We start from the raw sequence: 22,412 nt of genomic DNA on the forward strand, positions 1-22,412 counted from the left end.
AACCTTAGCAGGTGGGGCCCAGCAATCTGTTTTTTTTTTTTTTTTTTAAAGATTTATTTATTTATACAAGCACTGGGTCGAGTCAGAAGCGCGGGAGGGTGAGAGAATTCACCAGAGCCAGAGCGGGGAGCAGAGCAGGCAGAAGGACCGAAGTACACTGCTGAGGGAAGCAGCGGGTGGCAGGAAAGGTCTGCGCGCCATGTGGGACCCTACTCTGGTGGCCTGGGAGCAGCTGGGGATCGAACCGGCACTGCAGAGGCCGCGGGCAGCTTCGCAACCCAGCGCTCAACCGCTGCGCCACCGGGGAGGCCCCCCAGCAATCTGTTTAAAGAAGCCTGCTGAGGCTTCAGGACCTCTACTACGTTCAGTGGGAATGGAACTGATTTTTGAAGCCTAGGACACCTCACACTCATCCTGGAATCTCTTTAAAAACGCAGATTCCTGGCCCCCAAAGTCAGGAATTGGGGTCTGGGTAACTATAGCTTAACCTGAGATTAATTGGAGTGGCATGCTGCTGTCCTGGGGAAGACCACAGAAGGAATTTCAGGTCCTGGAATTTATGGCCTGTGAGCCTGAGGGTTCCACTGGCTGGGGGAAGGGATAAAGCTGGAGAGAGGAGGTTGAGCCTCTAGTGCCCATAGGAAGGAATTTGAACTTTAATCCTAAAGCCACTGAAGTGGGGGGAGGAGGGAGACAATATGACGGGAGTGCGGGCCAGACCTGGACACCTGCCCAACCCCAGGACGTCATCCACGAGTTGGGGCCAGCCCGCTGCCCGAAGGCGGGTGCCTGGGAGGAGGAGCCTCTCCCGCCTCCACCGTTGGTCTAGGCAGACCTCGCGTCTGGTCTAGAGGGTGCGGGTAGGGAGTGGCCGGGCCTGAAGTCATCAAATGGCGGGTAGCACCTGTGGGGGACTAGGTAGGGACGCCGTGAGGCCCGGCCAGCCGAACCCGGGGACCCGAATGACCTGTCGCCTCGCGGCTCTGGGCTGCAGGTGGCGCTGCGGTGCGCAGCCCGGTCTCGGCCTCGCCGCCGCCTTCACCCCTCGCTGCGCCTCTCCTGGTCCCAACCGCCCTCTCCCAGCGCTCTCGCCCGGGCGGGGGAGGCGGTGCGGGAGGGCCTTTTGGGGGTGACTGGAAACAGGGAGGCTTCCCTGTGTGAGCCTCCTAAGCCCCTGGCCGCGGGGCCTGCCCCTGCCGGCAGCCCTGACGGCATTAGCTGATGGGGGAGCCCCTGCCGGGTACCCTTAAACTGTCAGTCATCGAACAGAGGGAAATGGGCCTTTGTTAACAGCTTCCACGGGACCGTTGACTTTAGTTAAAACAACTCTTCAGGGGCCTCCCTGGTGGTGCAAAGGGTTAAGCACTGCACTATGAAGCAATCAGCAGCCTCGGCAGCACGAGTTCGATCCCCGGCTGGCCAGGGAGCAACCCACATGGCGCAGCAGACCTCTCCTGACTCACCCGCTGCTCCCCTCAGCAGTGTATTTCAGTCAGTCTGCCTGTTCTGTTCCCCACTCTGTCTCTGGTGAGTCCTCTTGCCACCCCCGCATCTCTGGCCTGTACCCCAGCTCTTGTATGTATAAATAAATAAATCTTTTTTTTTAAAGATTTATTTATTTATACAAGCACTGGGTCGAGTCAGAAGCGCGGGAGGGTGAGAGAATTCACCAGAGCCAGAGCGGGGAGCAGAGCAGGCAGAAGGACAGAAGTACACTGCTGAGGGGAGCAGCGGGTGGCAGGAGAGGTCTGCGCGCCATGTGGGACCCTCCTCTGGTGGCGGGGGAGCAGCCGGGGATCAAACCAGCGCTGCAGAGGCTGCGGGCAGCTTCACAACCCAGCGCTCAACCACTGCGCCACCGGGGAGGCCCCTAAATAAATAAATCTTAAAAAAACAAAAACAAAAACACACAACTCTTCAGCAAGTTAGCGAACCCTGTCCACTGATGGGAACAGCTGCCCTCTCTCCTTTTCCCTCTCCTGTCAGGTGGCTACTATTCTTGCTGCCATGCCTACCATCATGGGGCACTTCGTGTGAAATACCTCTGCATCAATCATCTGATTTAGTCCTAAGCATAGGCCGTTCCTTAAGTCCTAATTATTCCAAATCAGTAAATTCTTGCTTAGAGGGGTTCAGGTCCCACAGTTAGTAATATTAGACCAGACACAGAGCTGCCAGTCAAGAGCCAATCACCAGCCACTCCACTACTTTCCCCATCTCTCTCACTGAAGTTTGGATCCCTCCTCCTCTCTCTGTTAGATCCCTTCCCCCACCTTCAGGGCCAGCCTTCACCATTGCACAGGCTGTGCACTGCACATCTCTGGAGTTAACACAGATGCGTAGAACCATTAGGACAGTTTTCCTACAAATGGCAGAAAAAAGCTTTGAGGAAGGGGCCTATTTTTCTCATTTGTACAAAGCCATCTTCTACAAAGCCTCTGTCCCTGCAGCCATCTCCCCACATTTCTTCCTCCTCTCCCTGCCAGTATGTCTGGTGTTCTGATTCCACATGCCCTTAGCTTCCTATAGGGCCCAGGAGGACTTCATAGACCCTAGTGGAGGGGATCTAATCTTTGGAGGGGTGACCTCATGACACTGGGAATTTAGGGTCACAACCTGGGCAGTCAGACAGACCTGGGGGGGCAGCTGAAGTATCAGCACTTACCAGCTGTGGATCCCAAAGTGTGGACCGGGCAACAGCAGCATCAGTGTCAGCATCACCTGGGAGTTTATTAGAAATGCAAATTCTGGGTCTCCCTGGTGGTGCAAGGGGTTAAGTCTCAGCACTATAAAGCTATCCGCAGTCACTGCAGCACGAGTTCAATCCCCAGCCAGGGAGCTAACTCACATGACACAGCAGACCTCTCCCCTCAGCAGTATATTTCAATCAATCTGCCTGTTCTGCTCCCCACTCTGTCTCTGGTGAGTCCTCTCAATCCTGCACCTCCGGCCTATACCCCAGTTCTTGTATACATAAAATAAGTAAAATAATCTTAAAAAAAAAAAAGAAATGCAAATTCTTTAGCCTCACTGAAAACCTATCAGCATTACCTGTGTACTAAGGCCTCAGGAGATTGTGATGCACTCTGGAGTTTGAGAACCAGTTTTAGACTCCTCATTTAACATGTGGATAAAAGACCAGCAGCAAACACATGGTGACTGGTGGGATGAGACACAGTTATATTCACAGAGAACTTGCTATGGTGCCTGGATCTTGCAAGTAGGTGCTCTTAGATCTCTGCGGGGTAGATGAAGGAGTTTTAAAAGGAGTCTTGTCTTGGAATATGAGCAGTGTGATTTTCTTTCACTCAACATTTACTGGGTGCTAGTTCCTCCCTAGGGTGGTCTTACCGTCAACCCACTACAGTCCCCACACTTGCTGTTGACAGTGGAGATGAATCCCATGTGATATGGTCACAGTGTGGGGCGAGGAGTGCCGAGCTAAGGGATGTTCACATAGGCTGAGAGAACCCAAAGGTGGCAGGAAGGCACCCATTGTTAATTTAGGTGCTTTTACATTCAGGTTATCTTTGCCATCAATGAAGAAAGCACTAGAGCACACATCCTATTTCCTGTACCCACTTTCAGTGTGACTCTGAGAAAACTACTCAACCTCTTCCTATGCAGATGTATTTCATCACCTGCAAACTGGGAATATACACTGCATGGGGCTTTGTTCAAGCAGCTAGCACAATACCCCACACATAATAGGTTCTGAAAGATATTAAATATCTCCTGGTCATCTCCCAGCAACCCTGTGATGTGGGTATTACAATCATTTTTTTTAAAGTCTAGACGGGGAGAAAAATGCCAGAAATGTAGATCATGGTTAGTTATTGCAACTTGGCCCGCACTTTAGCATTAAGCTCCCTGGCAGCCACGCAGAGATGGAATTTGTTGGTTACCTTAATGGTTGCTTAATTTATATAACAGAAGGAGGCCAGACAGCTGACCCTGAGCAGAGCTTCCCCCCACCCCCAAACTGATCCTCTCTACCTGCCCTCTGACCTTTCTCTGGCCCTAGCTCTTAGGCAGTGGGGTGGTTGGCTTATGGGAAGTATAATTGCGTTAAGTAGGCTCAGTCTGTGCCAAGGCCCCACCTGAGGGCAGCCTGTGGAAGTGGAGACAGTGAGGGCGGAGGTGCAGAAACACAGACTGTGATAAAAGGGAAGGGTTTGGGGGCTGACTCAAGTTTTGGACAAGGAGTTGGGTGATAGACTATGGAGGAGGGACCCCATCCAGGTAGTTCTGGGGAGAAGAGTCCTGTTGCTCTACCCCAGCTTCCCATGGTCTTAGAAGCAGGAGATGCCAGTGATTTTGACCAAGTTTCCTTCTCTACTATCTTGGAACTCTCTTGCAGTCTCAGAACCAGCAAGGACTTCAGGACTTTAGGGCTTCTGGTGTCCTCTCAGGATTCCTCCCTTTTACCTTTTTTTTTTTTTTTTTTTAATAGAGGCATGTTTTATTTATTTGTTTGTTTGTTTTGTTTATACATGCACTGGGTACAGTCAGAAGCGCGGGAGGGTGAGAGAATTCACCAGAGCCAGAGCGGGGAGCAGAGCAGGCAGAAGGACCGAAGTACACTGCTGAGGGGAGCAGCGGGCGGCAGGAGAGGTCTGCGCGCCATGTGGGACCCTCCTCTGGTGGCCGGGGAGCAGCCGGGGATCAAACCGGCGCCACAGAGGTCGCCGGCAGCTTCGCAACCCAGCGCTCAACCGCTGCGCCACCGGGGAGGCCCTCCTCCCTTTTACCTTTGACCCTGGGCCCTACTCAAGTTTCTGCCAACTGTTGACCTGAGGCTACCATTGGGGACCATGGCATCAGCTTCTTAGTACCTTCATGATGTCCCAGACCCCAAGAATTCATCTCTGCCCCTATTCCCTCATGTCTCCTTTTTATTTAGAGCATATCTTCCCCACACCTGTCAACTCTGTTTCCCATCTCTCTCAGCAGGTACAGCCTCTCCCCGCTTCCCCTGTCTTTTCCTGTTCAGCTAGCATTTGGCACATAGTCCTGGGGTCACTGTGGAATCAGAGGAATTCTGGCCTTTGTTTTCCAGCATCTGCCCTTGGGCTGTGGAAAGGCCTCACACCAGCATCTTCCTGTCTGACCTAGAGACCTCCATGGAATCACCTTTCATCCCTGAGAAGACTCCCCAACATTTCCTGTGCATCCAGCCTTCAGACAGTTCCCATCTCATTTTTGTCAGGCCTTAGGCAGGGACTTCCTGCCAGGAAGAGGACAGGATGTGTGTCCCAGGGTAAGGGCAGCAGCCTACCCCATGTCTTTCTCTAGCTAAAGTCCCCCTATGTGTGGCCCATCTGCCTGGGTTATTATCTTCCATGGCTCTAACCCCACTCATCCCACTCATCATGGCTTCCATCCCATCTTATAGCTCCAATGGTTTTGGCAACCTCTCCCATAACCAAGTAACTCAAACCCTAGCAACTGATATCAACCTTCTATTCCCTATGTTTACATCAAGGACATGTCCTCTCCAGTGAGTTCAGGCCATATAAGCCTCCATGCTTATAAGGGACCTGCATACCATTGACTGCCTCAGCCTCCAGGCTGGGCTGGGGCTGGCCCCTGCTGCTTGACCCCCTCAGCCTTAAGGTTGAGCTGGGGCCAGCCAGATGCTAGGCTCAGCCAGAACCTGCCTGCCGCTCGACCCCCTCATCCTCCAGGCTGAGTTGGAGGGGCCTGCTGGTCAACGCTCTCAGGATACTGGCTGAGCTGGGCCTGGGCTGCCGGTTGATCCCCTCAGCCTCCAGACTCAGCCAGGGCTGGCCTGCCGCTTGACCCCCCTCAGCCTCCAGGTTCAGCCAGGCCTGGCCTGTCACTTGACCCCCTCAGCATCGAGGCTCAGCTGGGATGGCTGCTGGTCGATGCCCTCAGCCTCCAGGCTGAGCCTGGGTAGTCCTCTGGACGACCCCATCAGCCTCCTGGCTTAGCTAGGGCCGCACTGCTGCTCGACCCACTCAGCCTCCAGGCTGACCCAGGAGTAGCCTATCGCTTCACCCCATTGGCCTCCAGGTTGAGCTGGGATAGTCCTCTGGGCAACCCCATCAGCGTCCAGGTTGAGCTGGGGTAATCCTCTGGTAGACCCCATCAGCCTCAAGGATGAGTGGGGCCCAGACTGCTGTTCGACAACCTTGTCAACAGGCTGAGTAGGGGCAGGCACTCCACTCGAAACCCTCAGCATCCAGGGAGCCAGGGCTGACCTGCCGCTCGACCCCCTCAGCCTCCAGGATGTGCTTGGGTAGTCCTCTGGTCGACACCCTCAGCACCAAGGCTGCGCTGGCGTAGTCCCCTGGTCGACCTCATCAACTTCTAGGCTGAGCTTGGACCAGAATACTGGTCAACTCCCTCAGCCTACAGGCTGAGCTAGGGTAGTGCTCTGGTAGACCCCATCAGCCTCCAGGCTGAGCTTGGGCTGGACTGCCACTCGACATTCTAAGCCAACAGGCTGAGCTGTCGCCACTGGAGCCTCCCAGCATCCAGGCCGAGCCAGGGCCAGCCTACTCCTCCACCCACACTGCCTCCAGACTTATCTGGTGAGAACCTGCTAGTCAACCCCCTTAGCCTCCATGCTGAGCCAGGCCTGGCCTGCTGGTCGACCCATTCAGCCTCCAGAGTGAGTTGGAGTGGCCTGCTTGTCAACACTCAGACTTCTTGCTTATGAGGGACCAGCAGTTTCATTTCTGCTCCAACACTTCCTGTATAGCAAAGATACCTCATGCTCCTTTGGAAAAAAAAATAAAACCCCCCAATTTTTATCATAGAAAGGTTCAAATATGTGCAAAATTGGAAAAACTATTATAATCCCTATGTGCCCACCCCATAGCTTCAAGAATCATATTTGGCTGATCTTGTTTCATCTACAGCCCCACTCTTGCATAGTGCCTTTCTTCCCAGCCTCAATATTTACTTTTATTATTTTATTATTTTTTATTCTTCAAAATAAAGAATTGAAATCCTTAAGATGAACTAGATGCTGCAGCAGCTTCCCTCTTGGGTTTAGATGTTGTTCCTTCATGGGATCCTTGCCTGAATGTGCAATATACAATTTTCAGGTGCCCCATTTGGCCTGTCCCTATAGTATTTTATCTTTTCACTTGGTACCCCAGTTATACTCTCTTTTCCGCTGGTAGCATGGCCACATCTACTGCAAGTTGACTTCTGAAGGTGGGAGACCTTAGAGCCACAGCAGGGCTGATGTGTGTGTCTTATAACGCTTTCCAAATGATGACCTTCCCTTCATCATCTTGCTTCTGCCACTGAGACCAAAAAGGCACAAGAGAATGTCCCAATATTCCTTTTAAAATTTTTTGAACATAATTATAGATTTACATGCAGTCATAAATAATACTTTTGTAACTGCTATAGATATAATCTATATCTATAGATATAGGTGGAGCCTTTGGGAAGCTATCTGGTAATTAGAGCTCTTAGTAAAAAAAAAAAAAAAGGCACCCACAGAGGTCCCTGTCCCTTCTACCATGTGAGGACACAGCAAGAACATTTCTATCCAAGAGCCAGCAATAAATCTAATTCTGCTGGTGCCCTGATCTTGCACTTTCCAGTCTCCAGAACTATGAGAAATCACCGCTGCTTATATGCCCCATTTTATGGTATTGTTACAGCAGCCTAAGAGGACTAAACAGTGACATTTTGTGTAATTATATTATTCTATCACAATCAGGATGCTGACATTCATATAATGTAACAATATTATTTTGATTTCCCAGTTTTATACTCATTTGTGTGTGTGTTGTGTATTAACTTGTACACAATTTTATCCCCTAAGTTCCTTTACCCACCACCAAAGTAAAAGACCAGTTCCAACACCAAAGGATCCCTTGTGCTGCCATACCGATTTCCTGTCACTTCTGCTTCATTCCTACTACTTGATAACCATAAAATTTGTTTTCTGAACGTTTGTCATTTCTAAAATGTGATATAAATGGAACCATACAGCATATAATTTTGGGGAATTATTTTTTCCTTCACATAATTACCTGCCAATTTATTCAAGCTGTTGTATCATTTCTTCCTTTTGATTGCTATAGATGGACCATAGTTTAACCTGCAGAAAGACATTTGGGTTTCCAGTTTTTGGCTATTATGAGTAAAGTTGCTCTGAATATTTGTCCATAAAATTTGAGGTGTCCAGGGGTATGGAATTAGCTACCACAGGGGTAATAGAGGTGCTTACCGGGTCTATCATTTCTCAGGGCTTCTCAGTTGACAGAATTAGAATGGGCTTTTGATTCTAAGCTAAAATATGCCATGAATTCATACAAATACTTCCTAAATTTAAAACCACAGAATATTTGCATAGCATTACTGATTTTTTTCAGTCAACATTTCTCCTATGCCAAAACTACAATTCTGATAACACCAACATAATTACGTTTTATTGTACACAATTTTACCTATTCCCGACAATATGATTAAGATTTTATGAGTTTTTTTAAATAGCATTTAGTTTTGCCTTTATAGGTTGTGCCATTAATATCGAGTTTTCAAGTTATTCTGAAGAGTTCCCTTATGTGTAGTCATGCCATCAACATTTAGCTTATTTCATTTTATTTTCAACTTTTAAGGATTTGTATAATCACGTAAAGTCAGGTTTCCCAAATCAAATACACAAAACAAAGTCTAGCCTCGTTTTGTTAGGGGGAAAGGATGTCCTAAAGCTAATTTCATACAGGCTTTGTGGACTCCACCCCCACCCCAGGCCAAAGCCAAAGACACTGGGAACTTCAAATTTCATCACCACCAAAGGGAAGGTAGCTGGGACCTGAGGGTGGGGTTAAGCAGCCAGGTTGATATAAAGGCAGACAAGTGGGCTTTGGGGGGGGGGGTTCCCCCATTTTGGCTCCCCGCCAGTTCGCAGCCTCGGGCCAGCTCTGAGAGTGACTTTGAGTTTTCAGGTTGGCGGATCGGGTAGGACGCATTAAAGACTTTATTTCCCTATTTTCTTTCTGAGTTGTATATTTTTTTAAATTTTTTTTCTTTGTAAATAAACCTTTTATTAACCTTTTGTGTGTGCCTGTAGTGGAGTATTATTAATTATTATAATAAGCGCGCGGGTGAGGACCCACAGCCAGTAACCCGTTCAATATCGGGGCTGCTCTGTAACAGAAGGCTGGAGGTAATAGGCATACTCTCTTATTCCTAACTTCACCAGGAGTCTCGTGTTCCACCGTAGAGAACCTCTAAAACTATTGAAGTAAAATGCGGGGATGCCATCCATCATATCTGATCTTTCATAGCATTTCTTGGGAAGGTGAAGAGCGTGAAAACACTGTGCACAAGAAGACACAGGATCACAGACTCAGGGGACTTGCCCCAAGGAACAGAGTGAGACTGGAGTCTCCTGCTCCGCAGTGCCGAGCTTCGGAGAGAACGTGTTTAACAACACTTTTTCTCTCTCAGTTTTAAAAACTGCGCAACACACAGATGACTAATTTTATGGAGTGAACATCTCAGGGGCTCTTCGAAGAGAAAACAAGCCCGCAAGAAAAAAGGCCGCAAAAAAGGGCCTGCGAGGCCCGGCAGCCCCGGGGCGCTGGGGTCCGAGCTCGGAGGCGGCGGACACCGGAGACGCTGTGGAGGCGCCGAGGGAGGCGGGCCCAAGCGGGGGCCGTTCAGGTGAAGTTGTCCCCTTTGGAGGCCCGAAAGGGAAGACGGACACTCAAGGCTCCAGCAGAAGCCAACGACGCGGCGGAGAGCGGGCGCCACGCAGAAAGTTTCCAGAGACAAACGCTCCTGAAGCCGAGCCGCGTACTCCGTCGGCTGCAGCCTGAAAACCGCCACCGGAGGGCGGTGGCGGGGCCCTGAGGCCCGAAGCCCGCCGGGGAGGGGGCGGAGCAACGGAAATGACGTGTAAGGGACCCATTGGGCGGGGCGGGCTCTCCCCTCTCCCGGGTAAGCGCTAACGGTTTCCGGTAGTGGATTTTGGGAGGGGCGGGGGGCAGGAGGTGGCCCCTGGGTGTCCCCTGACCCTTGGCCCCAAGCAGGTACGCCAAGATGATGGGCTTTGGGGACTCAGAGCTGAAGTCAGTGAGAGGGGGAGAGACTGTGGCGGCCCCGGGACCACCCCCAGCACCCCGCGCCCCAGATCCCGGAGCTCCTGTGCCCGAGCCCGGTCTGGACTTAAGCCTGAGCCCGCAGCCCGAAAGCCCTGCGCGATCGCGCTGCAGCCCGCCGGGGCGGAAGGGGCCGGCGGACCGGCGGGGCGGGGCTCGCAAAGGGCGCCAGGTGAGCTGGGGAAGACTTGGCCGCTAGTCTGCGGGAGACCCCCGCGCCCACCTCTTCACCGCCCCGCTCTCTGCACCCAGGTACGCTTCCACCTGGCGCCGCCCTGCCCCGTCCCGTTGGAGCCGCCGCCGGCCGCCGCCGCACGGAGCGAGAAGCCCGCGGTGCAGGACCTGGGGGCGCCCGCGCAGCAGAGCAGCCTGGCGCTGAGCCTGGAGCTGCAAGCCGCGCGGGCCGCAGCCGGGGGCCAGTTCGATGCCGCAAAGGCCGTGGAGGAACAGCTGAGAAAGTCATTCCAGACCCGCTGTGGCCTGGAGGAGAGCGTGGCTGAGGGTGAGGGGGGCAGGCGGCTGGACCGGCGCGGGAGTGGGGGTGAAGGGCGTCGCTCACTCCTGCCCCCCCACCTGCGGTCTCAGGGTTGAACGTGCCGCGCTCTAAGCGTCTGTTTCGGGACCTGGTGAGCCTGCAAGTGCCGGAGGAACAGGTGCTGAACGCAGCGCTAAGGGAGAAATTGGCGCTCCTGCCTCAGGCCCGAGCCCTGTCCCCAAAGGTGAGGGTCTTGGCTGAAGTCCTCTTCCCGGTGGGGGGTTCTTACCCCTCCTAAAGTATAACCTTGCCTTGGGTTCCTACTCCCAACAGGAGCCACCTGGGCCAGGGCCTGACATGACCATCCTGTGTGACCCAGAAACATTATTTTATGAATCTCCACACTTGACCCTGGATGGTTTGCCCCCTCTCAGGCTTCAACTTCGGTCCCGCCCCTCAGAGGATACCTTTCTTATGCATAGGACACTAAGGAGATGGGAAGCTTAGAGACCTGGATGCCCCCTGGATTGCGAATTTGTTTTCTATGTTAAAGCTTTTTGAGAATAAACGTGGTTTTCTAACAAGTGGAGCTCTTTTCGAGAGCCTTGAGCTGGGGGTGAAGCCTCAGGTTGGAAGATGGCTGGAGATGGGTGACAAGTGGAAAAACCCTGTGTGTGTCAGGAATTAGCTACTCTGTCATCTATTTCTCCAAGGTCATCACAGCTGGCAACTTTTGCTTTGGATGATCCTATACTTGTTCTCTTGCACTACTTTTTACTGATCACTTTAGTGAGTCTTACTCTATAAGTTAAACTTCAGGAATGCATTGGCTCCTTACCAGGCTGGAGCAGCTGGCTAGCACCAGTTGTTGAAAATATCTTTTACCTTTAAAAGGTCTCATGCAACTTGTTTACACCTGACTTGAGTGATCAGTTGTTGAATTTTCACAACTTCAGAAATGGCAAGCAAGCTGACAGAGCTTTGTGTTAATTAACCTGTTAGAATGATTCTGCAACAGGAAAAAAGGTGGGTAGGTGGGTGGGTGCTAGGTCTTAGAGCAGGTGATCTGGTCCCCAATACCATTTTCTAGTTGTTTCAATTATACTGTTAACTCTTACAAAGTTAGCCTTTTGCCCAAAGTGCCCCCCCCCAAAAAAAATTTTCCTCAATGGGCTTTTTGGGAGAGGAGAGATGGCCTCTTCCCAACTACTGAAAAACCAGTCCTTTGAAACTAATTTGGGCAGAGAGGATGTGGAGATTCTGCCGGGAAGCACAATCCCTGCCCCACCAGCTGAAAAATGCCAGACACAGGTGTGGGGGCCACTGCCCTAGAATATCAAGTTTATTGTGCTGTTCTCACATTCCAAACCCAACCCCCTTGTCCAATGGGGGACAGCAGAGGGAAGAATTTTCACAGTACCTGTGTGCCTCCCCCCTACCCAATTTCCCCCTTAAATCTCAGTCCATCTATCTGTGGTCCACTGAAACGCAGCTAGTGACAAGGGCTGAGGAGAAACAAGAATCTCCTTGGGAGAACAGGAGGAAGAGACCAGAGAACTTGATACTGCCCACTTTCCATGCTCTAGGAGAACAGAGGTCAGCAAACAGTCCATGCCATCCAGCCCAGCAGGCTGGGGGAGAGGAAGATGATAACTCCAGCACAGCTGGGCTTGCTGCTTGGGTGCCAGAGGTGTAGGGAGAAGGCTGGGGCAGCAACATAGGAAAAGCTATCTCTGCAGATCCAGGAAAGGAAACTATTTTTGGAGCCAGAAAGGAAAGACCTTGGGATACTTTCCTCTTCCCCCAGGTCCTTAGGAGCAGCGGGCAGCTTCTTCACACTCTTTCCAGGGGGCCACTTAGTGGCTGGGGGAACGGCCCTTGTGGAACAGGAACACAGGGCGCTGGAACCCTGAGGGGGGAAAAGTGTAATCAGAAGATACTGGTAAGACCTCAAGATTCTCAACAGAATCTGTACTCTCTTAGCCAGGATGGGCCTCCCCTCCACCCCTCAAAGTAATCCAGCTTTACCTCTGGCGGTGCTGTGGGGTGTGGCCACCAGCTCATAGCTGGAGAAGCCCACCTCTGGGGATGTTAGGTAGGAAATGAACTGCTCTGGCTTCAGCTGGATTCGATAGTAGTTCTTGTAGATTGTTTCCTAGGGAGAAAGGCAGGGGCAGCTTCAGCTTGTGGCCTTCTCCTCTGCAGGAGAATGATGTCCACTTGGGGTCCTTTTCACCTTGTTCACAAAGTCTTTCTCTTCCTTTCTTGTGGCCTTGTCTGAACTAAAGGAAGGACATCCCCACTTTCCACTGAAACCCAACTCACCGTGAGAGTCTTTCTCCTGCCATAGGATGACCAAGGTTGGGGCTCCAAGACCAGGATGCCCCCAGGGCGTAGGTGGCGATAGATCCTGCGAAACATGCGTTTCAGCCCCTCATCTCCCCAGTTCAGATGCACCCACTTGGTGAGGCTGAGGCAGAGCACCACATCATACTCGGGTGCTTGGGCGTCCACTAGCTCATCTCGATCCAGCACATAGTTACCCTGAAGACCAGAATTGGAGGCAAGATCAATTAAAGGCATTGGAAGAACCATCCCTCTCCCCACCCCACCCCCAACCCATAATGCAACTGCTAAGACAAAGTTCCACAGCCTCATTTTAGCCTTTGGCCACAATCTTCTCTCTTTGGCACTCCTCAGACTAACTCTAAATGGTGCCTTTTCAAGTCTCATCTTGCTTTATATCATCCTGCCCCTGCTTTCTACTGGTGATAAACCAGTCCAACATAACAGGGGAGCCTGGTAACTTATTTGAGTAAAATTATTCATGAGATCTCTGGAACGGGGGTCAAACTGCAGAGAATGATGGCATTCTCAAGACCATCTCCAATACTCTTTGCCATCCCACAAACATGAAGCTCCAGTGACTCTCAATGTCATGCAAAAGGGCCTAACCTAAGTCTGAAAGAGAGACAGGTTCCTTCCCTGTAGTAGGGGATGGCAAGGTTTCTGGCCTATTGGAGCCTTCCTCCCAAAGAAATTAAGAGCCACATTCCTCAGGAAACCTCTAGACAAAAAACTCATCATTCCCCTCCCACAAAGGTCATTCTTCCAGGCCTAACCCAACACTACTATTTAATCCTGCAGATGGCCTTAATGAAGTGTTTCTGGGAGGAATGAACATTCAGGGGACAGGCAGTCTGCGAGACCCTGCCCTCTCCTGCACAGGATTCTGACTCTTCCCCAATACCTAGGGTCAACATGGAGATGATCTAAAGCCAAGTCACTTGGGTTCCTGACCACTGACACTCTTCACCCAACTCTGCATCTAGTGCAAACATGGTCCCTATCAAAGAACAGACAACCCTAACCCCTTCACCCCCCAGACATTCCATGTTTGCTATCCCTCTCTTCATGATTACGCATTAGGATGGTGGACAAGTTTCCATTTAGACCAAATCCCATCATGAGCATCAGCAGCAGTCCCAAAGGAAAGTGAGTTTGTCTGGATTATAGTCCAGGCTAGGATCAGGGCAAAAGGAGTCAGTCCCTACTTAGTGCCCGTAGTCACATGCGAAAGGACTGCAGGTAGGGCCCCCACCTAGAAGGTGAGACACCCAATGGAATAAGTTGCAGTTTCAGACCCTGCTGAGCATCTGGTTCTCCCAATGAGGAGTGCATGCACAGAAATCCCTATGGGTTGTAACCTTCCCTGACAAATTCCCATTTAATCTCATCTTCATACCTGGGCCCTATACCAAGAGCCTTCAGACTCTCTTACCGTGACGAAGACAACATTGTTGGGGAAGACTGATGTGTCTGCTCCATCCAAGGGCACTTGGGGTGCAGCGATAGGACCCCGGCTGGCGGTCAGTGAGGCTGGGAAGTAGCTCCTCTTTCGGACTGTAGTGGTCCCTTTCTCACTCTCTGCCCCTGGGTCACCCTCAGAAGTCTGAGATGGCAGACGCAGTTCCTCAGATAGGTAGTGTCGGATGTTTTGGCGAGCCGAGTGGATGAGATGAGGATCAATATCCAGGCCCACCATGCGGGTTGGGCCCCACTTACAGGCAATGCTCAGGGTCAAATGGCCCACATTGCAGCCCAGGTCTAGCACATCCCGGCCCCGAAACCACTCAGGCTTCAATACCCGAAGGCGCACATCCTCACAGGAAGGATTACGGTACCCATAGTACTTGGTATAATTCCCATACTGGAACTTTAGCTGCTGCTTTTTGAAGACCGCTGCTGGCAGTGGGTGGACATGGTGGCGGCCTCCCCCACTCCCTCGACATTTTTCCTTGGGACCCTGGCCTCCACCCCTAGCCCCTGCCTCTGACTTGCTGGAAGTCCTGCGACGTTTACGATGTCGTGAGGAGGAAGAGGGGGGTGCAGAGGTAACTGAGGCAGCTGGAGGGGCTGAAAGGGAGCCTGAGGAACCCTGTAGGGCTGATGGGAGGGGAGACACGACCTCATCCCTGCAGTTGATGGCTGTGTTGAGTTCATAAGGTTGGGGGGCATCCCGATTCTGGCCCCTATGCCGCTGCTGCTGTGTGGCAGCCTCCCCTTGGAGTGAGGGGGTGAGGGAGGCTGTGGGCTGCACTGAGAGGCTATCATTCCCTCCAGTTGCTTGCTGCTGCTGTTGCTGTTGCTGCTGCTGCTGGTGGTGCTGTCCCCGATGTCTATGCCGCTTCCGACCAGTCTTGAGTGGCGAAGCAAGAACTACTTGGGCCTCATCAGTGCAAGTATTGAGACTGAGCGGGTCAGTAATATCTTTGGGGATGAGGATCTCCACTGGATCTCTCCCCTTGGCCGGAAGTGGGGATGACTTAGGGGTCTCCGCATTGAGTGCGCGGCTCACTTCCTCATCCAAGAGACTATTCAGGTTCAGTGGATCAAAGATATTGCCCCCCAGGAGGAAGTTGGAGGGTAACACAGAGTCACAGTCCGAATTAACCCGCCTGCGCCTCTTGAAGGCCGGATGTTTGAAACCTCCACCACCGCCCCCTACATTACAGCTATTTCTCCTCTTTCCCCCACCTCCCCCGGGAGGCCGGTGAGGCTGATAGCCATTACGGGGTCGAGGAGGGGCAGGGGGGCCCAGTTCTGTTCCGCCCCCTCCCCGTCGCTCCTCCCCCACGTCCGGGGGAGCGGCTCGCCCATGGGAATCCGACAAGCGGCCCTCCCCGTGCGACTGCGCCTGGGGGCCGCCCCCTCGCTGCTGCTGAGACTGGCCACCCCGAGGGGTGGATGTTGCCCCAGGGCTCTCCTTGCCGGCCCCAGAAGCAGGGGCCCCCGCCGAGTGCGCGCGCGGACCCGGCCCACGCTGCGTCCCGCCGCGGAGCTCCCCGGAGGCGGCCTCTCGGTGTGGTTGCACCGTGGGGCCGCCCCCTCCGCCCGACTCATCTTTGAGCGGCGGTGGCGGGGCCGGCACCAGAAACGGCTCCTTCTCCGCAGCCATCTCGATCATTTCCTCCCCTTATTCCGTCCCACTCGAGGGCAACGGGGGGGCCCAGGGGGCTCAACCCCCCCTCCCTAAGCCCCGCTCCCTTCCTCCCTTCCCCGAGTGCGCGCGCAGCTCTGCTCTCCTCGCCTAGTCTCGCACCCAAGCGCCTCCCCCAAAGCGCGCCCCACTCGCCCGCGAGACCAAAACAAGATGCCCGCGAGACCCGAACGAGTCGAAGAAGCAACCGCGCGTGCGCCGACCCCTTTCTCCTCTACCACTACCGCGGCGCCGCGAGCGCGCACTGCCGGGGCGCGTTCCTCTCGCCCCGAAATCACGCATGCGCACTCCGCCACCACCCTGGCTGCGCGCGCATCAGAGTACGAACCAACTTAACGGCTCCGGGAGTTTAAATATAGTCCCCCTTAGCCCTCCCAAGAGCCCACCACCCCACACTGACACCCTACTTCCCTTCGCAGCTATGTCCGTCCCTACTGATATCCTTTGTCTCTGCCGCGCGATCCCACCCACCGCAGGCGGGGTACTGGGAGCTGGTGTGAAAAGGTCTCCTTGACACCCGACCCTTGTTGCTGAGGAATGAGTCTCAGCGGTCTCCGCCCGGCTCTAAACCCAACAACCTCCCTACCCCGCCTCTTTCCTCCCCCTAGTGGGCAGCGCCTGCGCACACCCTTTTGGCCTAGCGCGGGTAGATGCAGCACGTGCTGGCGATGACGCCCCGCCCCCGTCCTAGGGGCGGGGACTGTTACGTCGCTTCCTCAGGTTTGGTCTACGCAACGTGCGTCAGCACGACTGGGGGCGTGGCTAAAGAACGAGGGGGGGGCTCATGAATTATTCATGATACGGTTGCCCCCCTTTTGCCCACCTACTTAGAAGGGCTTTCGAGGGAACCGAGGGGTGAACCTAAAAGTAGGGGAGGGAAAGGAGCCGAGCGTACTGACCGTCTTCCTACGAACTGTTCTCAGTAAAATACGATAGGTCATTTTAACTCACCCCCCTGGAAAATATTCTCTGCTGAACTGAAAAAAAAAAAAAGAAAAAAAGCACTAAAACAGCCGATGTTGTTCAACTTCCTCTTCCCCCGAAATGGCCGAGTCGTTCTCGCTCCTCCGCCTTCCCCAATCGCGATCACCTGGGGTCACCACGCCCTCCTCTCCTCCACACCCACATCCCGACACCAACGCCTCCGCCCGCCACCCGACGCCTGCGCACGAGCCACTGGCCCGCGGACGGCGAGCCTGACGCCCACCACAGACTCCAAGAGCAGTGCTCCCCCGGCCGCCGCCGCCGCGCATGCCGGCTTCTCCGAGCGCAAGCTGCGGCTTCGCGCCGCCTTATATAAAAACGAGAGTGGGCGGGGAGGAGGTTTCGGCTTCTTTTGGGCCTCCTGGCTCGGCCAATGGGGAAGGAGCAATTTGATGTTTTCCACAGGGTGCTGGGGGGCCCCTGCAGCCAGCAGTGCTGGGGGTGCGGGCCCTGTGAGTAAGGAGAGGGAGGGAGATGTTAGAGTGGGATTAAGGATAACCTCAAGCAAAATTAAAATAAGGGCGTAAAGGCGACCGAAAGGAAGAAGGAATCAGAGAACGAATGAAGGGAAATGCGGTCGGGCAGAGAGAGAAGCCGATAAAAGAAAGCTGTGCATTAGAAACGATCAGGCGTTGCTGATGCCGCCTAAAAATAAGTGAGGCCAGCGGGGATCATGGGATTTGTAGTTTTCCGCCGCGCGTGGTGGGAAGATGGCGGAAAAAACGCAAGCGCGCAGGCGCAGGCGCGACCTCCAGCTGCGCCTGCGCCTCAGTTCTTGAGCGCACGCCGCTCAGGGGCGGGGCTTCTGCCCGGCCTCGCGCCTTCGCTTGGTGGCGGGAAAACTTGGTCGAGAGTGGAGAGACTTGCGGAATCGCTGCAATAGCTCCAGTTTTCGCTCACTTTGCTCCAGAAGGTAGTTGGCTCTTCTCCGGTTGCAGGCAAAGGTGGTAGGCTCGGCCAGTCCTGGTACCAGTCGCCTGAGAAGTTTTCTCTTCAGAGAGACAACCATTTCTTAGGACCTCCTCCTCAGAAACCCCCACTGCAAACACCCTCAGGAAGAAAAAAAATCCCTCTAACGCAAATGTTGGGTGGGCAACGATGGTCTGACGAGAATGATTATCCTTGTGCCTTGGTTGAAGGGTCTGTGAGGGAAAATTTCTGTGTGTGAGAGAGAATTCCCTCATGGTGGGACGCTCCATGGGGAAGAGAGCCACTTGCTCTACCCAGTGAGGGGAGCCTGGGAGATTTGACCCCATACCTCCGGGTGAGGGAAGAGAAGGAAAATGTGGCTCACTAGAAGTTCTTCCCTGTGGCTTTAAAGCTGGAATTAGACTCTTTCCTGTTGGAAATTTGGCTCTCTGTGAGGGGAAATGGCGCGGGGTGTGGAAGGTCACGGGGTAGGAGGCTGTTTGGAGGTGGGAGCGGCGGGAGACACACGTGGAGGCATTTCAGGCAGTAGAGAGAGTGAGCGAGGTCGGAGTCTCTGCCTCGTGGTGCTCATCGGTGCGTCTGTTTGCTGCCCCCGAGCCTGGGAGCACGGGGTGAGAGTCTCCAGAAGCTTCCCAGAATGACTTCTGACCTTGTCTTCTAGTATAAGCAGTAAAGGTAGTTGGAATCTGATTTTATTAAAACTTTTAAGTCATGCTGGCTGAGCACAAAAAAGAAAGAACTTTTTAAAACTCTTACCAACCAAGGCGGGAAAATAAGTGGGGTACGCATGCCGCCAGAGGGGATGCCCAGAGAAAGTCAGACTCCAGCTTAAAGGAGATTGCCTTTCAGTGTCGTCAGGCGCACAGTGTGTGCTGAAGGACAGTTCTGAGAGGTTTCTTTTTTGTTCCTGACCGAGGATTCCAGAAACAATATAAAGAGGGAATTATTGGAGAGTGAGGAGGGGGGAATCTGTAAATATTCGGAATGGAGGAGGGATGGGAGGGAAGAGGAATGTGTTTTGGAAAGTACTGAGAATTAAGTTATTTAGCTAGATGAGGTCACAAACTTTCTGGGATCAGAACCCTTTTAAATTCTTAAAATTATGGGGGACTCCAAAGATTGGCTCATATCTCTTTATACATGGAGATAATATATTAGAAAGTGAATTGCATAATTTTAAAATGCTCATTTTAAGGTAAAAATAAGCCTATTCTGCTCATGAAAAATATATTTTCCCAAATGAAGGAAAATTTTCTGTGAAGAATACCATTGTTTTGCTCTTTCATGTTTGGCTGAAGAGAAAACAGCTGGATTTTTATCTGTGTCCGAATTCAGATTTACGAATATCTTAATTTGGGTAAAGTAATGAGGAAATTTAGTTCGACAGATGAGTAGTTGGAAAAGAGAGGGAACCGTGGGGTCTTTGGATCACGCTTTCAAAACTGCTGAACTAGGTGATTTCATATTAAAATCACTGCGATGGTTTTCAGTGTTGTAAGGGAAAGAAAACATTTTTTGTTTTTTTAAAAGATTTATTTATACAAGCACTGGGTACAGTCAGAAGCACGGGAGGGTGAGAGAATTCACCAGAGCCAGAGCGGGGAGCAGAGCAGGCAGAAGGACCGAAGTACACTGCTGAGGGGAGCAGCAGGCGGCAGAAGAGGTCTGCGCGCCATGTGGGACCCTCCTCCGGTGGCCGGGGAGCAGCCGGGGATCGAACCGGCGCTGCAGAGGCAGCGGGCAGCTTCGCAACCCAGCGCTCAACCGCTGCGCCACCGGGGAGGCCCAAGAAAACGTTTTTTGAAACACCTCATACACCTGCCCTTGGTTCCCGGTATTGGTTATTTCTTAAATTTTTCCCCCTTCCTTATTCACCCTCCTTTCTTATGTTGAGTGAGTAGAAGCTAGTTTATTATACTTTCTTTCACTTTGTACTTAAAACTTTATTGGATTTTTTCCCCCTCTCTTTTTCATCTAAGGTAAAAAAAAAAAAATAGAAATTAAAATCTCGAATGTTACTATTGGATCTTGAGCCCATTTAGCAGTTGGTCAGATGAAAGTTGGTGGTATTTTGTGTATTTATTATCTGTATTTTAATTTTTTTTTCATTCTTTGAATTATATTTCAATATTCATTATTGTGGAAGAAGATAGCTCCTCTGAAATAGGAGCAGAGACTTGAATTGTCAGCATGTGACTTCCTGGAAGAACCTTTATTGATCAAGTTTGAGATTTTCTTTAAAAGTAGTGTTTTTCATCACATCACCATTCTAGATTAAGGGGAACTGTTCCACAATTTTATCCTTTGGTGGAGGCTACAGAAATACATTTTGGCCTAGAGAGGTCAGTATAGGTTAGATAATGGTCCTGGGAATTTTTGCATTTTTATGTTGACCAAAATAATCTTTTTTTTTAATGTAAATAATTTAGTGCTTGCTTCAACAGCACATATAGTAATGGATTTGCAATAAAAAAAGTGACTTTTAGGGGCCTCTCTGGTGGTGCAAAGGGTTAAGCACAGCCCTGTAAAGCTATCCGCAGCCTCTGCAGGAGTTGGATCCCTTGGCTGGCCAGGGAGCAGCCCACATTGACACAGCAGACCTCTCCTACCTTCCTTCCTTGCCAGCTGCTCCCCTCAGCAGTGTATTTCAGTCAGTCTGCCTGTTCTGTTCCCCGCTCTGTCTCTGGTGAATCCTCTCACCGCCCCCCACCCCCACCTCTGGCCTATACCCCAGTTCTTGTATGCATAAATAAATAAATATTTAAAAAATTCATCTACTTGAATATTTTTTAGAAAGTGACTTTTAGAGTAATAATATATACATATATATATATGTTGTAAAAGTACTAGAGATACATAAGGGGCTACTATAAATGCTTCTTTCTCCTGATCATCCAGTTCTATGCCCCTGGGGCACTTTTGTCAGTTTCTTGTATATTTTTCCAGAGATAGTTTATGGATATACAAGCATATTATGTAGATGTGTATTTTATTTTATTTTTTGTTTGTTTGTTTTTATAGAGGCATATACATGCACTGGGTATAGTCAGAAGCACGGGAGGGTGAGAGAATTCACCAGAGCCAGAGCGGGGAGCAGAGCAGGCAGAAGGACCAAAGTACACTGCTGAGGGGAACAGCGGGCAGCAGGACAGGTCTGCGGGCCATGTGGGACCCTCCGGTGGCAGGGGAGCAACCGGGGATCGAACCGGCGCCGCAGAGGCCGCGGGCAGCTTCGCAACCCAGCGCTCAACTGTTGCGCCACCGGGGAGGCCCAGTAGATGTGTATTTTAAAAAGTATATGTTGTCATTTCAAATACACTAATTTTTATTTTACATTTGTCATCTTTGTAGTTTAGATAGCCTTAGTCGGGGTTTCTCATGAGTTTTTTGTGTGTGTGAATTCTGGTGAGTCTGGGAAGAAATATGTTTGTCCTATGTGGTCAAATTAATATTCTTTTTGCAGCCTAATTTTTCAGTTTCTAGATTTTATTTAGGATTATCATAAGGAAGGAGACTGATTTTGTGTAGTGTTTCTCTCCATTTCCCATATGCTTTTTTTTTCTGGAGTAAACAAATTTGGGGGTTGGTGGTGATGAGTTAAGATGGACGATGAGTTAAAATGGAAGCTAACGTTAAGGAAAAGTAGTCACTGCAGAACAGCGCATTTGAATTATCTACATTTATAGAAGGAAGAAAGGGAACAGAAAACACAAAAGATATTTATAAAACACTTTACATTTCAGACAGGCCAGAGTAAGTCAAATCCCCAAAAACTTTTGGATTCATCTTGGGATCCAAAGGAAGGAACTCTGCATCCTGAACAGCTGAGTGTTTACTATAGCTTAGCCATTTGAGGGTCTTAAAATTTTCAGATTCCTTAAAGGAAGTTTATATAAACCAAAACAGTTATCTTACACTGCTTTGGGGTCTCTTATTGTAGGAAATGGCAGAGTTGAAACCTTGAGTTTCAGGTCTACGGCCTTCAAAGTACTGAAAACCAACAGCCAGAAATAAGGTCACTAAAAAAGAATGGAAATGTTATTTAATAGACTTTAGAGACAAAAGACCTAGGTCATCTTGGCTCTACCATATATTAATACCGAGGCTGTGGGAAAACTACTTAAACTCTCTTTGCATATTTTTTTCTTCTGTAAAAAGGTGACATGGCACTTAACCATCTCTAAAGCCCCTTCGAGAGCTACAGTGCTTATAATTGCTTAATAAATAAGAATGGCTTATATGCTCTAAACCTGGAGAAAACCATGAGGTATGAGGTTTTGGACTCATAAAACAAAAGGCAATTCTCTCCTAACAACTGGGTAGAAATAATATCAGTAGTGGAAAGTATCTTATTGGAATATCACAAAATGAGTCTTGGCATAAATGGCTTATAGCTGTGTAGAGATACTATCAATAATTTCTTCAG

General features: G+C 51.0%; 2 protein-coding genes across 2 annotated transcripts; one reads left to right on the forward strand and one right to left on the reverse strand.

Annotated features, from left to right (window-relative positions):
• Positions 1-9,942: 9,942 nt before the first annotated feature.
• PPP1R35 (protein phosphatase 1 regulatory subunit 35) lies at positions 9,943-11,079 on the forward strand (the record flags this gene model as incomplete). Its single annotated transcript, XM_084251157.1, has 4 exons — positions 9,943-10,269; positions 10,350-10,599; positions 10,683-10,816; positions 10,906-11,079. The coding sequence occupies exons 1-4, from the start codon at positions 10,039-10,041 to the stop codon at positions 11,077-11,079; spliced, it is 789 nt and encodes a 262-aa protein (XP_084107283.1). The 5' UTR covers positions 9,943-10,038.
• A 1,349-nt stretch (positions 11,080-12,428) lies between these two features.
• MEPCE (methylphosphate capping enzyme) lies at positions 12,429-16,039 on the reverse strand (the record flags this gene model as incomplete). The annotated part of the gene is made up of 4 exons (XM_084251539.1): positions 12,429-12,481; positions 12,601-12,727; positions 12,898-13,116; positions 14,354-16,039. 4 exons carry the CDS (start codon positions 16,037-16,039, stop codon positions 12,429-12,431), a joined length of 2,085 nt encoding a protein of 694 aa, XP_084107665.1.
• Between the last annotated feature and the right edge of the window lie 6,373 nt (positions 16,040-22,412).

Source organism: Talpa europaea (genome assembly GCF_964194135.1).
Source record: "Talpa europaea genome assembly, chromosome: 12".
NCBI classification, from domain to species: domain Eukaryota; kingdom Metazoa; phylum Chordata; class Mammalia; order Eulipotyphla; family Talpidae; genus Talpa; species Talpa europaea.